Here is a 13003-nt window from a genome sequence, read left to right on the forward strand (position 1 = left end):
AAGACTTTTTAATATGGTATGGATAGATATGTCTATAGAACACCTATCGCCACATGATATTTGAATGTCAGAGTGGTTTACTTGTCGCTATTGGAAGCAAATTCTTGGGTGAGCTGATGGTTGAAGCGCACAGAGTAAACAGAGTTGATATCCAAGAAGCTTATTGTAGTAGGAGTACAATTCTGTTGTGTCATCAAGGGTACTACTTATAATGACACATAGTCCCACATGATCCAGATACATTGATCTTCTCAGCTGAGTGGCCTTGCCAGCACTGAAGAATTTCTGCTGAAGAAGGAAGAATCTTGAATGATGTATAGTGGATCAAGAAAAAAAATGTCACTGTCGTCAATATTCTGTTTTAGTCTATACATTCTATTGACTTTTCTCTCTCTTGTTAGGCTGTGGCTCAGTGTGATCATAAGAATGCAGTGACTTGTATCCAACGCTGTAAAGATATGCTACTCAGAATGCCTAAAGAGGTTTGTTAGTGTGTTTAACATACTGGTTATGGTCACTGTAAAATGCCATTTGTGGTGCTGTTGCAATAGGGTATTCAGTGATGTTTGCTTTGCCTCAGGATGTAATATTTTATTCAAGGTTGAGCCATTTGTACTGCTAACACAAAACTAAACATACTTGAAAGGAAAACTTTCATACACTTTTCAGCTCATAATGAAGTGACATTATATTTCGCTTACTAAGTGCACAGTGGGATACTGAACCAAAATCAAACATGTATTTTCTGGAATATTGTAATGTGTCAAACACCGAGCCACTTTGTAGATATTATAGCATTTAATCTACATGCACATATCTTTCTGTAGATCATTCCAACATCAATCTATCAAATGAATTATAAATCTCTACACTTTGATAGTACTGAAGGAGTACTGATGGAAGCAGCTCCTGTAACTTCAAAATGTTACACAGAAGCCAGTCTTCAGCCAATTCGATTCACTACATGTGATATCAAGAAACGGCTGAGCGCACTGGATTCAACAAAGGCTATGGACCCCAAAAACATCCCGGCTGTAGTGCTGAAGACTTGTGCTCCAGAACTAGACGTGCCTCTAGCCAAGCTGTTTTAGTACAGCTACAACACCGGCAAAGTGGAAAATTGTCCAGGTATGTCCTGGCCACAAAAAGCAGAACAAATTCAATCCTTCCGATTATTGCCCCAATCATCAGCAAATTGATGGAAGGAGTCATCGACAGTGCTATCAAGCAGCACTTACCAATAACCTGCTGCCTGCTGATCCAATAACCACTACCTAGCACAAAGGAAGATGGATTGACAGTCATTTTCCAACATTCCATTGACTCTGGATCAGTTCCTATGGAGTGGAGGGTAGCCAATGTAACCCCACTTTTTAAAAAAGGAGGGAGAGAGAAAACAGGGAATTACAGACCGGTCAGCCTGACATCGGTAGTGGGTAAAATGATGGAATCAATTATTAAGGATGTCATCGCAGTGCATTTGGAAAGAGGTAATATGATAGGTCCAAGTCAGCATGGATTTGTGAAAGGGAAATCATGCTTGACAAATCTTCTGGAATTTTTTGAGGATGTTTCCAGTAGAGTGGACAAGGGAGAACCAGTTGATGTGGTATATTTGGACTTTCAGAAGGCTTTCGACAAGGTCCCACACAAGAGATTAATGTGCAAAGTTAAAGCACATGGGATTGGGGGTAGTGTGCTGACATGGATTGAGAACTGGTTGTCAAACAGGAAGCAAAGAGTAGGAGTAAATGGGGACTTTTCAGAATGGCAGGCAGTGACTAGTGGGGTACCGCAAGGTTCTGTGCTGGGGCCCCAGCTGTTTACACTGTACATTAATGATTTAGACGAGGGGATTAAATGTAGTATCTCCAAATTTGCGGATGACACTAAGTTGGGTGGCAGTGTGAGCTGCAAGGAGGATTCTATGAGGCTGCAGAGCGACTTGGATAGGTTAGGTGAGTGGGCAAATGCATGGCAGATGAAGTATAATGTGGATAAATGTGAGGTTATCCACTTTGGTGGTAAAAACAGAGAGACAGACTATTATCTGAATGGTGACAGATTAGGAAAAGGGCAGGTGCAAAGAGACCTGGGTGTCATGGTACATCAGTCATTGAAGGTTGGCATGCAGGTACTTCAGGCGGTTAAGAAAGCAAATGGCATGTTGGCCTTCATAGCGAGGGGATTTGAGTACAAGGGCAGGGAGGTGTTGCTACAATTGTACAGGGCCTTGGTGAGGCCACACCTGGAGTATTGTGTACAGTTTTGGTCTCCTAACCTGAGGAAGGACATTCTTGCTATTGAGGGAGTACAGCGAAGGTTCACCAGACTGATTCCCGGGATGGCGGGACTGACCTATCAAGAAAGACTGGATCAACTGGGCTTGTATTCACTGGAGTTCAGAAGAATGAGAGGGGACCTCATAGAAACGTTTAAAATTCTGACGGGGTTAGACAGGTTAGATGCAGGAAGAATGTTCCCAATGTTGGGGAAGTCCAGAACCAGGGGACACAGTCTAAGGATAAGGGGTAAGCCATTTAGGACCGAGATGAGGAGGAATTTCTTCACCCAGAGAGTGGTGAACCTGTGGAATTCTCTACCACAGAAAGTTGTTGAGGCCAATTCACTAAATATATTCTAAAAGGAGTTAGATGAAGTCCTTACTACTCGGGGAATCAAGGGGTATGGTGAGAAAGCAGGAATGGGGTACTGAAGTTGCATGTTCAGCCATGAACTCATTGAATGGCGGTGCAGGCTAGAAGGGCCGAATGGCCTACTCCTGCACCTATTTTCTATGTTTCTATGTTTCTATGGTTGTGTTTGTTGTAGCCCTAGGTCATTGCTGCAGGAGTTCCTCCGGGCAGTGTCCTAAGCTCAAATATCTTCAGCTCCTTCAGCAATGATCTTCCCTTCATCATATGGTCAGAAGTGGGGATGTTTGCTGATGATTGCACAGTGTTCAGTACCAGACCTGGCAAGTAACATTTGCGCCACACAAATGCCAGGCAATGACCATCTTCAACAAGAGTCTAACCACTGCCCCATGACATTCAACGGCATTATCAGCGTTGAATCCTCCACCAACACCCTGGACGGGGGGGGGGGGGAGGTCACCATTGACCAGAAACTTAACTGGACCAGCCACGTAAATACTGTGACTCCAAGAGTAGGTCAGTAGCTGGGTATTCTGTGGCAAGCAATTTGCCTGCTGTCTCCTCAAAGCCTTTCCACTATCTACAAGGCACAAGTCAGGAGTGTAATGCAATACTCTCCACTTGCCTGGATGAGTACAGCTTCAACAACACTCAGGAAGTTCAACACCATCCAGTACTTGATTGGCACCCCATCCACCACCTTAAATATTCACTCTTTCCACCACCAGCGCGCCGTAGCTGCCGTGTTACCATCTACAAGATGCACTGCAGAAACTCGCCACGACTTCTTTCGGCAGCACCTCCCAAACCCGTGACCGCTGCCACCTAGAAGGACAAGGGCAGCAGGCGTATGGGAACACCACACCCTCCAAGTTCTCCTCCAAGTCACACACCATCCTGACTTGGAAATATATCGGCGTTCCTTCATCGTCGCTGGGTCAAAATCCTGGAACTCCATTCCTAACAGCACTGGGATTATTTTCACCACACGGACTGCAGCAATTCAAAAAGGCGGCTCATCACCACCTTCTCGAGAGCAATTAGGGATGGGCAATTAATGCTGACCTGCCAGCGGTACCCGCATCCCTTGAATGAATTAAAAAAAATACTCTTACAAGCTGGCTACTACATCTATCAATATGACAAGAGCTAATATAAAAAGCCCCATTTATCTTGCCCAGTGGTTCTGGCTATCATTTGCTACTGCTCTCCTTCTGGTATTGATCACCTTCCAGAAAATTAAATTTCCTTTTAAAAAAAACAAAACCGACAGAAGTTATTGTGAAGGACCCCTCCAAATGGCTTGGTGCGTAAATGTATCGGGACGAAATTCTGCTCCCCAAAAAGGCCGCTTAGCGCCGGAGTTAAGTGGCCGCCGACTTCCGGTCCAATGGCCGCCGCCAGCGAAATTCAGCTCGGGGATTTTTCTGGCGGCCGACGAGTGCATGATTAAAGCGTGCAGTGCCAATCTCCCGCACCTCCAGCCAAATTCAGCAGTAAAAATCCTTGATCCGCCTTTTCTGTTGGTGCACCTTGTCTTCTGTGTGTGGGACTTGGCTGCGCGGTGGCCATTAAAGATGAGGGCCCACTGCCGCGGCCACCATTTCATTTTTTTTGCCGGCCGATTTCTAGGTCGGCCGGACAATGGTGCCCTTGGATTGAATCTTCTGCGTCTGACAGAATGCTCGTCATATCGAGACATTTCTAAATATGGTTTCCTGTCTATATTCAATTTAATGTACAAAAAAATCATGGGCTGCAGATGTGTGATTTCTAGATGTTTGCTCTAGGCGCCAGGAATGCACATTTGGAAAAGTTGACCTTTAGAGTTCCTGAGGCTAGCCGATCAATAAATTGTTAGTGGTGGGAGATGGGAAATGATTGGATTCCAGATGGAGCCAAATGGACTTTTTGTACTTTGGGCTTTCTTGTATTGTTATGAGACTTGAAGAATATGGAATTTATCCCACTTGTGGTTGTTTCCTCTGGAAAAAAAAATCAGTATTCTTCACGTCAGTTTCACTTTCTGCTTATCGTGATATCAGCATGGAGCCAAGTGTTTTGTTTTAGACAGGTTACTTGTCCCTGCTGTGTTACAATTTCGGAGTAGAAACCTATCAGCAGAAGAAATATGAAGAAAGCGCTTTCTGGCTGAGGTAAGGAAGGTTTATTTTACTATGTTTGAAGGATTCCCACTAATGGCTGTTGTGACAAAGATATTAAATGTAATCCTTCTATAAAGTTATATGCAAAGAATTTCCCTGGGACTTCTGCTCTGCTGCCATAACTTTGGTAGATTGTTCAGCAGAAACACCATTTATGCATGTTAACAGGGTTTCTATGTTTCTATGTTTCTGTCCAACTTTTCGCAAAGTTACGGCGGCGGTGCGGGAGAAGCCCCAAAGAAATTCCCAATAATAGTTTTTCTTTAGGAAAGTGGTGTCGATGTATGCAATTTATTTATGGAATATGTTTAGAAAATTAGATTCACAAAGTGGGTTCCTGCAATGGCAGTGGATTGCTTACTATTCCATCCAATACTGCACTACACAATGTGAGTTGTAGAATCCTCCATTCTAGCCGTATGTGATGAAAGCTAGTCCCCAATGACTCCCAACAATTCTTCATGCTGGATCTCAGAGATCAGTGTTCTTCTCCTCACCAGCCGAGGATGGATACAATCTCACATTTCAGCCAGCAGTTTCCTGTTCCATTTCCACCAGCTCTTGCTCACTTGTGCTCTGTTTGTCAAATTCATCTTCTAAATATCCTAGTATGAACATACAAGAGATGCTACTTGCCAAGGTGAGATTGAGTAACATGATGCTCTGTGAGATGCATGGCTGCTTTTAGTCGCAGGGTCCCACCTCAGCTTCTACTGTACCTACAGAAGAGAAAGAGAGAAAAAAAAAATGTCAAATACCTTCTTATTACAACTTCATGGCTAATATGTCCTTACTATACAGTACAAATGCATACAAGGCCCATACTAGAGAGAAGGTCACTCTGTGACCAGTCCTTTTATTAGCCAGCACTGAAGTGATAAAGGTGGGTGGAGCTTCCCCTTTTATACCTGAAAGTTCAGGTTAGGAGTGTCTCCCACAAGTTCACCACCTAGTGGTCAGTGTTCTCACGGTGTACAACTTAGGTCAGTTTATACATGGATTACAATGACAGTTGAATACATGACATCAACCCCCCCCCCCACCAAAGTCATATTGAGATCACAAGTTAAGTCTCTCTGGTGGTTTACGCTCCCTTGTAGAGCGCCTGGGTTGGGTCTCCGGTTGTTGGGCACTAGCCTGAGTGTCTGCTGTTTGCGGTGCCTCAGGCCTGTCCGGACTGCCCACAGTGACTGGGCTCTCCTCCACTTGGTTCCGGTGTTCGGTCACCTGTGGTGGAATTAACTCTACATCGTGTTCTTCCTCTGCTTCTTCTATGGGGTTGCTGAACCTCCTTTTTGTTTGATCCACATCTTTGCAGCAGATTTGTCCATTGGTAAGTTTAACTACTAGAATTCTATTCCCCTCTTTGGCAATCACAGTGCCTGCGAGCCATTTTGGCCCTGCAGCGTAGTTGAGGACAAAGACAGGGTCATTGACATCAATACATCGCGCCCTCGCGTTCCCGTCATGGTAGTCACATTGTGACCGGCGCCTGCTCTCAACAATTTATTTCATGGTGGGGTGTATGAGGGATAACCTGGTTTTGAGCATCCTTCTCATTAGCAGCTCTGCGGGTGGAACCCCTGTGAGCGAGTGTGGTCTGGATCTATTGGCCAACAGGAGGCATGATAAGCGGCTTTGTAGGGAACCCCCTTGGATTCTGCACATCCCCTGTTTGATTATCTGCACTGCTCGTTCTGCCTGGCCGTTGGAGGCCGGCTTGAACGTGGTTGATACCATTTCCTGCCATGAAGTCCTGGAAATCAATGCTTGTAAAGCACGGGCCATTGTCGCTGACCAAGACGTCCGGTAGACCATGGGTAGCGAACATTGCCCGTAGACTTTCTACCGTGTCAGAGGATGTGCTTGAATTGAGAATGTCACATTCGATCCATTTGGAATAGGCGTCTACTACAACCAAAAACATTTTTCCCATGAAAGGACCTGCGTAGTCCACATGGATGAGTGACCATGGCTTGGCGGGCCAGGACCAGGGGCTAAGGGGGGCTTCCCTGGGCGCATTCCCCAGCTGAGCACACGTGTTGCGCCTGCGAACACAAAGTTCCAGGTCTGCATCTATCCCTGGCCACCAAACGTGTGACCTGGCAATTACCTTCATCATGACAATGCCCGGGTGCTCATTGTGGAGTTCTCGGATGAACGTCTCTCTGCCCATCTGGAGCATGACTGCTCGGTTTCCCCATAGTAGGCAATCGACCTGAATTGAGAGTTCATCCTTACGTCTGTGAAATTATTTAAATTCCTCAGGGCATGCCCCGTACGTGGCTGCCCAGTCCCCATTCAGGGCACATTTCTTGACTAAAGACAGTACTGGGTCTCTATTTGTCTAGACTTTGATCTGACGGGCTGCCACTTTCTGCCTGGGACAGACTTCTGGAGGCATAAGATACCGGCTGTAACTGACTCTTGGCATTAACATGCTGCAACACACACCCGACCCCATAGGACGACACATCACACGTTAACACAAGTTTCTTACATGGGTCATATAGCGTTAACAGATTGTTAGAGCACGCAATTTGTTATGCTCCATCAAAAGCCCTTTCCTGGCTGTCCCCCCAGACCCATTCGCGACCTTTGCGAAGGAGCACGTGTAGCGGCTCTAACAGCGTGCTCAATTTGGGAAGAAAGTTACGAAAATAGTTCAGGATCCCCAGGGGTCTGGGTGCTCTCTGGATCGCTTCCGTTTTGGACGCATTAGGTTTGATCCCGTCTGCTGCTACCCTCATCCCCAGGAATTCTAACTCTGGAACTAGGAAGACGCACTTCGCCCTTTTCAGTCGCAGAACTACCCGGTCCAGTCTGCGTAGCACCTCCTCCAGGTTGTGGAGGTGTTCTTCAGAATCACAACCCGTGATGAGGATGTCGTCTTGAAAAACCACCGTCCTTGGAATCGACTTGAGGAGACTTTCCATGTTTCGTTGAAAGATCGCAGTGGCCAAGCGAATCCCGAACGGTCATCTGTTGTACTCAAACAACCCCTTGTGTGTCGTGATGGTGGTCAGCTTCTTCGACTCACTCGCCAGCTCCTGGGTCATGTAAGCTGAGGTCAGGTCCAATTTTGAAAAAAGTTTGCCACCGGATAGCATTGCACAGACGTCCTCCGCTCTCGGTCGCGGGTACTGGTGTTGGAGTGACACCCGATTGATGGTGGCCTTGTAATCATCACATATCCTGACCGACCCATCCGCCTTGAGTACCAGCACAATCGGGCTCGCCCAGTCACTGAATTCGACTGGCGAGATGATGGCCTTCCCTCAGCAGGCGGTCCAATTTGCCTTCTATCTTTTCCCACATCACGTACGGCACCGCTCTGGCCTTGTGGTGTACTGGCCTGACGTCCGGCTTTATGTGAATCACTGCCTTGGTCCCCATGAAAGTTACAAGTTGAAATAGTGAGTCAAATTTGTCCAGGACCTGTGAGCATGATATTCGCTCCACAGAAGAAATTGCATTGACATCGCCCCATTTCCAGTTCATGACAGTAAGCCAACTCCTCCCGAGCAGTGCGGGACCGTCCCCCGGGACAATCCAGAGTGGCAACCTGTTCTCCGAATCTTTGTGGGTCACGACTACTGTGGCACTGCCTAGCACCGGAATGATCTATTTTGTATATGTCTGTAGCTGTGCGTCAATCGGCAATACTTTTGGCCTCCTGGCCTTGGATGCCCACAACTTTTCGAACTGTTTGATACTCATCAGGGACTGGCTGGCCCCCATGTCTAGCTCCATTGATACTGGGATGCCATTGAGGAGCACTTTCATAATTATCGGTGGCGTCCTGGTGTATGAACTGTATATGTGCTCCACATGAACCCGCTGAACTTCAGCTTCCAGCGATTTCCCCCAGTGTCCATTTGGCCTCGTAGGGCTTACTTTGGGCCCGTCCTCCTCCTACATCAACCTGGCTGCAGGCTTCCTGCACATACGCGCCAGGTGACCGCTGACGTTGCAATTTCTGCAGGTATATTGCTGTTACCTGCATGCTCTGGCGGTGTGTTTGCCTCCACACCTCCAACATGAGCCATTGTTGGAAACAAAAGGTCCATTACCAGTCGATCATCTCTGACTGTCTCTGTAAATGTCCTTAAGCGCACCATTAACAGGTGTTGATGGCCCCATTACTGGCCGCATTGTCCATTGCGATGGCATGAATCGCCATTCAGCTAGCCATTGTCTCTGTTGAATTCCCCCTTTGGGTTTGACTACATGCTGGGGCATGTCCGATTGTCCCTGTCTGCCTGGAGAACTGTGTGGCGCGTTAACAATGTTGACTCCCTGTCCATTTGCTGCATTTAAACCAAGATTTTTGTCAAACATCATTCTGGTCTCTTCCTCCCCAGGGCCATCAAAAGCCGCCGTTTCCAGGGTCAAGTCTTTGGTCTCAATTAGTTTCCTGAAAACCCAGCGTGCCCGATGCCCTCAATAAAAAAGTTTCGCAGCATCTCCGCTCTGCATGCATCTGGGAACTTACATAGGCTCGCCAGTCGCCGGAGGTCTGCCACGAAGTCTGGAACGCTTTGCCCTTCTTGCTGCCGTTGCGTGTAAAACCGGTGTGTTGCCAAGTGCATGCTGCTCGCCGGTTTAAAGTGTTCCCCGATCAACTTACTGAGCTCTTCAAAAGTCTTGTCCGCTGGCTTCTCTGGCACGAGAAGGTCCTTCATCAGGGAATATGTTCTGGATCCACAAACCGCCAGGAGATGAGCCCTGCGTTTGTCGTCCGAATCCTGTCCCAACCATTCCTTAGTGACGAAACTTTGCTGTAGTCTCTCAATAAAATCGTCCCAATCATCACCAACACAGTACCTCTCGTCTGTGCTCCTAGTGGCCATGCTCACGTGGTTTAAATCCCAGTTTCTTGTCGCCAATAATATGTCCTTACTATACAGTACAAATACACACGAGGCCGATACTAGAGAGGTCACTCTGTGACCAGTCCTTTTATTAGCCAGCACTGAAGTGATGAAGGTGGGTGGAGCTTCCCCTTTTATACCTGAAAGTCCAGGTTAGGAGTGTCTCCCACAAGTTCACCACCTAGTAGTCAGTGTTCTCACGGTGTACAACTTAGGTCAGTTTATACATGGATTACAATGACAGTTGAATAATCAAGGGAATAATGGAGGCATGTGAAAAAGGAACGGCAGTAGTCATGGGGGATTTTAACCTACATATCGATTGGTCAAATCAAATCGCACGGGGTAGCCTGGAGGAGGAATTCATAGAATGCATACGGGATTGTTTCTCAGAACAGTATGTAACAGAACCTACAAGGGAGTAAGCCATCTTAGATCTGGTCCTGTGTAATGAGACAGGAAAAATAAACGATCTCCTAGTAAAAGATCCTCTCGGAATAAGTGATCACAATATGGTTGAATTTGTAATACAGATTGAGGATGAGGAAGTTGTGTCAGAAACGAGCGTACTATGCTTAAACATAGGGGACTACAGTGGGATGAGGGCAGAGTTGGCTAAAGTAGACTGGAAACAAGGACTAAACGGTGGCACAATTGAGGAACAGTGGAGGACTTTTAAGGAGCTCTTTCATAGTGCGCAACAAAAATATATTTCAGTGAAAAAGAAGGGCGGCAAGAGAAGGGATAACCAGCCGTGGATAACCAAGGAAATAAAGGAAAGTATCAAATCAAAGACCAATGCATATAAGGTGGCCAAGGTTAGTGGGAAACTAGAGGATTGGGAAAATTTTAAGTAACAGCAAAGAATGACTAAAAAAGCAATAAAGAAAGGGAAGATAGATTACGAAGGTAAACTTGCGCAAAACATAAAAACAGATAGTAAAAGCTTTTACAGATATATAAAACGGAAAAGAGTGACTAAAGTAAATGTTGGTCCCTTAGAAGATGAAAAGGGGGATTTATTAATGGGAAATGTGGAAATGGCTGAGACCTTAAACAATTATTTTGCTTCTGTCTTCATAGTGGAAGACACAAAAACCATGCCAAAATTTGCAGGCCACAGGAATGTGGGAAAGGAGGACCTTGAGACAATCACTATCACTAGGGGGGTAGTGCTGGACAGGCTAATGGGACTGAAGGTAGACAAGTCCCCTGGTCCTGATGAAATGCATCCCAGGGTATTAAAAGAGATGGCGGAAGTTATAGCAGATGCATTCGTTATAATCTACCAAAATTCTCTGGACTCTGGGGAGGTACCAGCAGATTGGAGAGCAGCTAATGTAACGCCTCTGTTTAAAAAAGGGGGCAGGCAAAAGGCAGGTAACTATAGGCCGGTTAGTTTAACATCTGTAGTGGGGAAAATGCTTGAAACTATCATTAAGGAAGAAATAGCGGGACATCTAGATAGGAATAGTGCAATCAAGCAGACGCAGCATGGATTCATGAAAGGGAAATCATGTTTAACTAACTTACTGGAATTCTTTGAGGATATAACGAGCATGGTGGATAGAGGTGTACCGATGGATGTGGTGTATTTATTCCAAAAGGCATTCGATAAGGTGCCACACAAAAGGTTACTGCAGAAGATAAAGGTACGCGGAGTCAGAGGAAATGTATTAGCATGGATAGAGAATTGGCTGGCGAACAGAAAGCAGAGAGTGGGGATAAATGGGTCCTTTTCCGGTTGGAAATCAGTGGTTAGTGGTGTGCCACAGGGATCAGTGCTGGGACCACAACTGTTTACAATATACATAGATGACCTAGAAGAGGGGACAGAGTGTAGTGCAACAAAATTTGCAGATGACACTAAGACTAGTGGGAAAGCGGGTTGTGTAGAGGACTCAGAGAGGCTGCAAGGAGATTTGGATAGGTTAAGCGAATGGGCTAAGGTTTGGCAGATGGAATACAATGTCGGAAAGTGTGAGGTCATCTACCTTGGGAAAAAAAACAATAAAAGGGAATATTATTTGAATGGGGAGAAATTACAACATGCTGTGGTGCAGAGGGGCCTGGGGGTCCTTGTGCATGAAACTCTTTTGAGTTTACCTGCGAAAACATAAAACATTAAACGGTGCCACCCGACCTGGGTGACACTCCAGACATTTACAAGGCCCTTTTTTTTCCCCCCCCTTTTTTTGTTTTTTTTTGTGTTTTTCTTTTTTTGGTTTTTTTTTTGGGCACTAAAATCACAATTTTCCCCAGTGCCCCCTATAAAAGGGAAGGGGGACACTAAAAGCACCGGCAATTAAAACAAATTAAACTTAAAAACGTAAAATCAAATTAAAATTTGGTTGCCGGGCGTGATGATGCACTCCAGTCCCTCCGGTGCCCACCTCTCGCGGAAGGCCGCGAGCGTACCGGTGGACACCGCGTGCTCCATCTCCAAGGACACCCTGGACCGGATGTAAGAGCGGAAGAGAGGCAGGCAGTCAGGTTGAACGACCCCCTCGACCGCCCGCTGCCTGGACCGGCTGATGGCACCCCTGGCCGTGCCCAGGAGCAGTCCTACGAGGAGGCCTTCGGACCTACCCGCTCCCCTCCGCACAGGGTGCCCAAAGATCAGGAGAGTGGGACTGAGTACAGCCAGAATTTCAGGAGCAGCCCCTTCAAATAATGGAACAGGGGCTGCAACCTCGTGCACTCAATAAAAACATGGAACACGGACTCCTCCAGACCGCAGAAATTGCAGGCGGCCTGGGAGTCCGTGAACCGGCTTAAAAATTTGTTGCACGGCACTGCTCCGTGCACCACCCTCCAGGCCAAGTCCCCGATGAATAGTGGGAGGACCCCTGCGTAGAGTGCCCTCCATCGGGGACCCCCGCCTCCTCCGGACGGCAAGATGGTACGCCATGGCATGTCCGGACGGCCGGCGAGGATGGCAAAGTTGAGGGTGTGCAGGAGCAGCCCGTACAGGAAACCCCTCCGCGCGGAACTGAAATGCGCGGAGGGGATTTCCCCGAGGCGGCTCAAGTTGTGAGGCGCCGGCCCCCGAGGGAGGTTCCGGGGTTTGGCGCCGATGAGGAATTCCGTCCGGACGGGGGTCAGTTCGGACGGGATCTCCCCACGTGCTTGAGCCTCCTCGATGCACCTAACGGAGTCAGGGCCCAGAGCTGTTTTTAGCGACTCGATGGCATCGGCCGCGTGGCGGACGTTGGCAGAATTTAGGCGCCGCGCCAGCGTGTCTGGCGCCATCCAGCCCGCTCCTCCGCCATCGAGCAGGTCCCTGACCCTGGTCACCTCACCAGCC

At 47.2% G+C, this 13003-nt stretch overlaps 1 protein-coding gene across 11 annotated transcripts in view; it reads left to right on the plus strand.

Moving 5' to 3' along the window:
* Positions 1-13003, plus strand: part of tex11 (testis expressed 11) — a 454209-nt gene that overhangs the window by 77123 nt on the left and 364083 nt on the right. For all 11 annotated transcript variants that reach the window (XR_011593569.1, XR_011593571.1, XR_011593570.1 and 8 more), the window contains 2 exons: positions 402-482; positions 4728-4813. Coding sequence is in view for 8 of the 11 variants with exons in the window: in XM_070882608.1 (XP_070738709.1) it covers positions 402-482; positions 4728-4813 (167 nt within the window). In the remaining 3 variants the exon portion in view is untranslated. The remainder of the gene's footprint in view (positions 1-401; positions 483-4727; positions 4814-13003) is intronic.

Source organism: Pristiophorus japonicus, chromosome 6 (assembly GCF_044704955.1).
Source record: "Pristiophorus japonicus isolate sPriJap1 chromosome 6, sPriJap1.hap1, whole genome shotgun sequence".
NCBI lineage: Eukaryota > Metazoa > Chordata > Chondrichthyes > Pristiophoridae > Pristiophorus > Pristiophorus japonicus.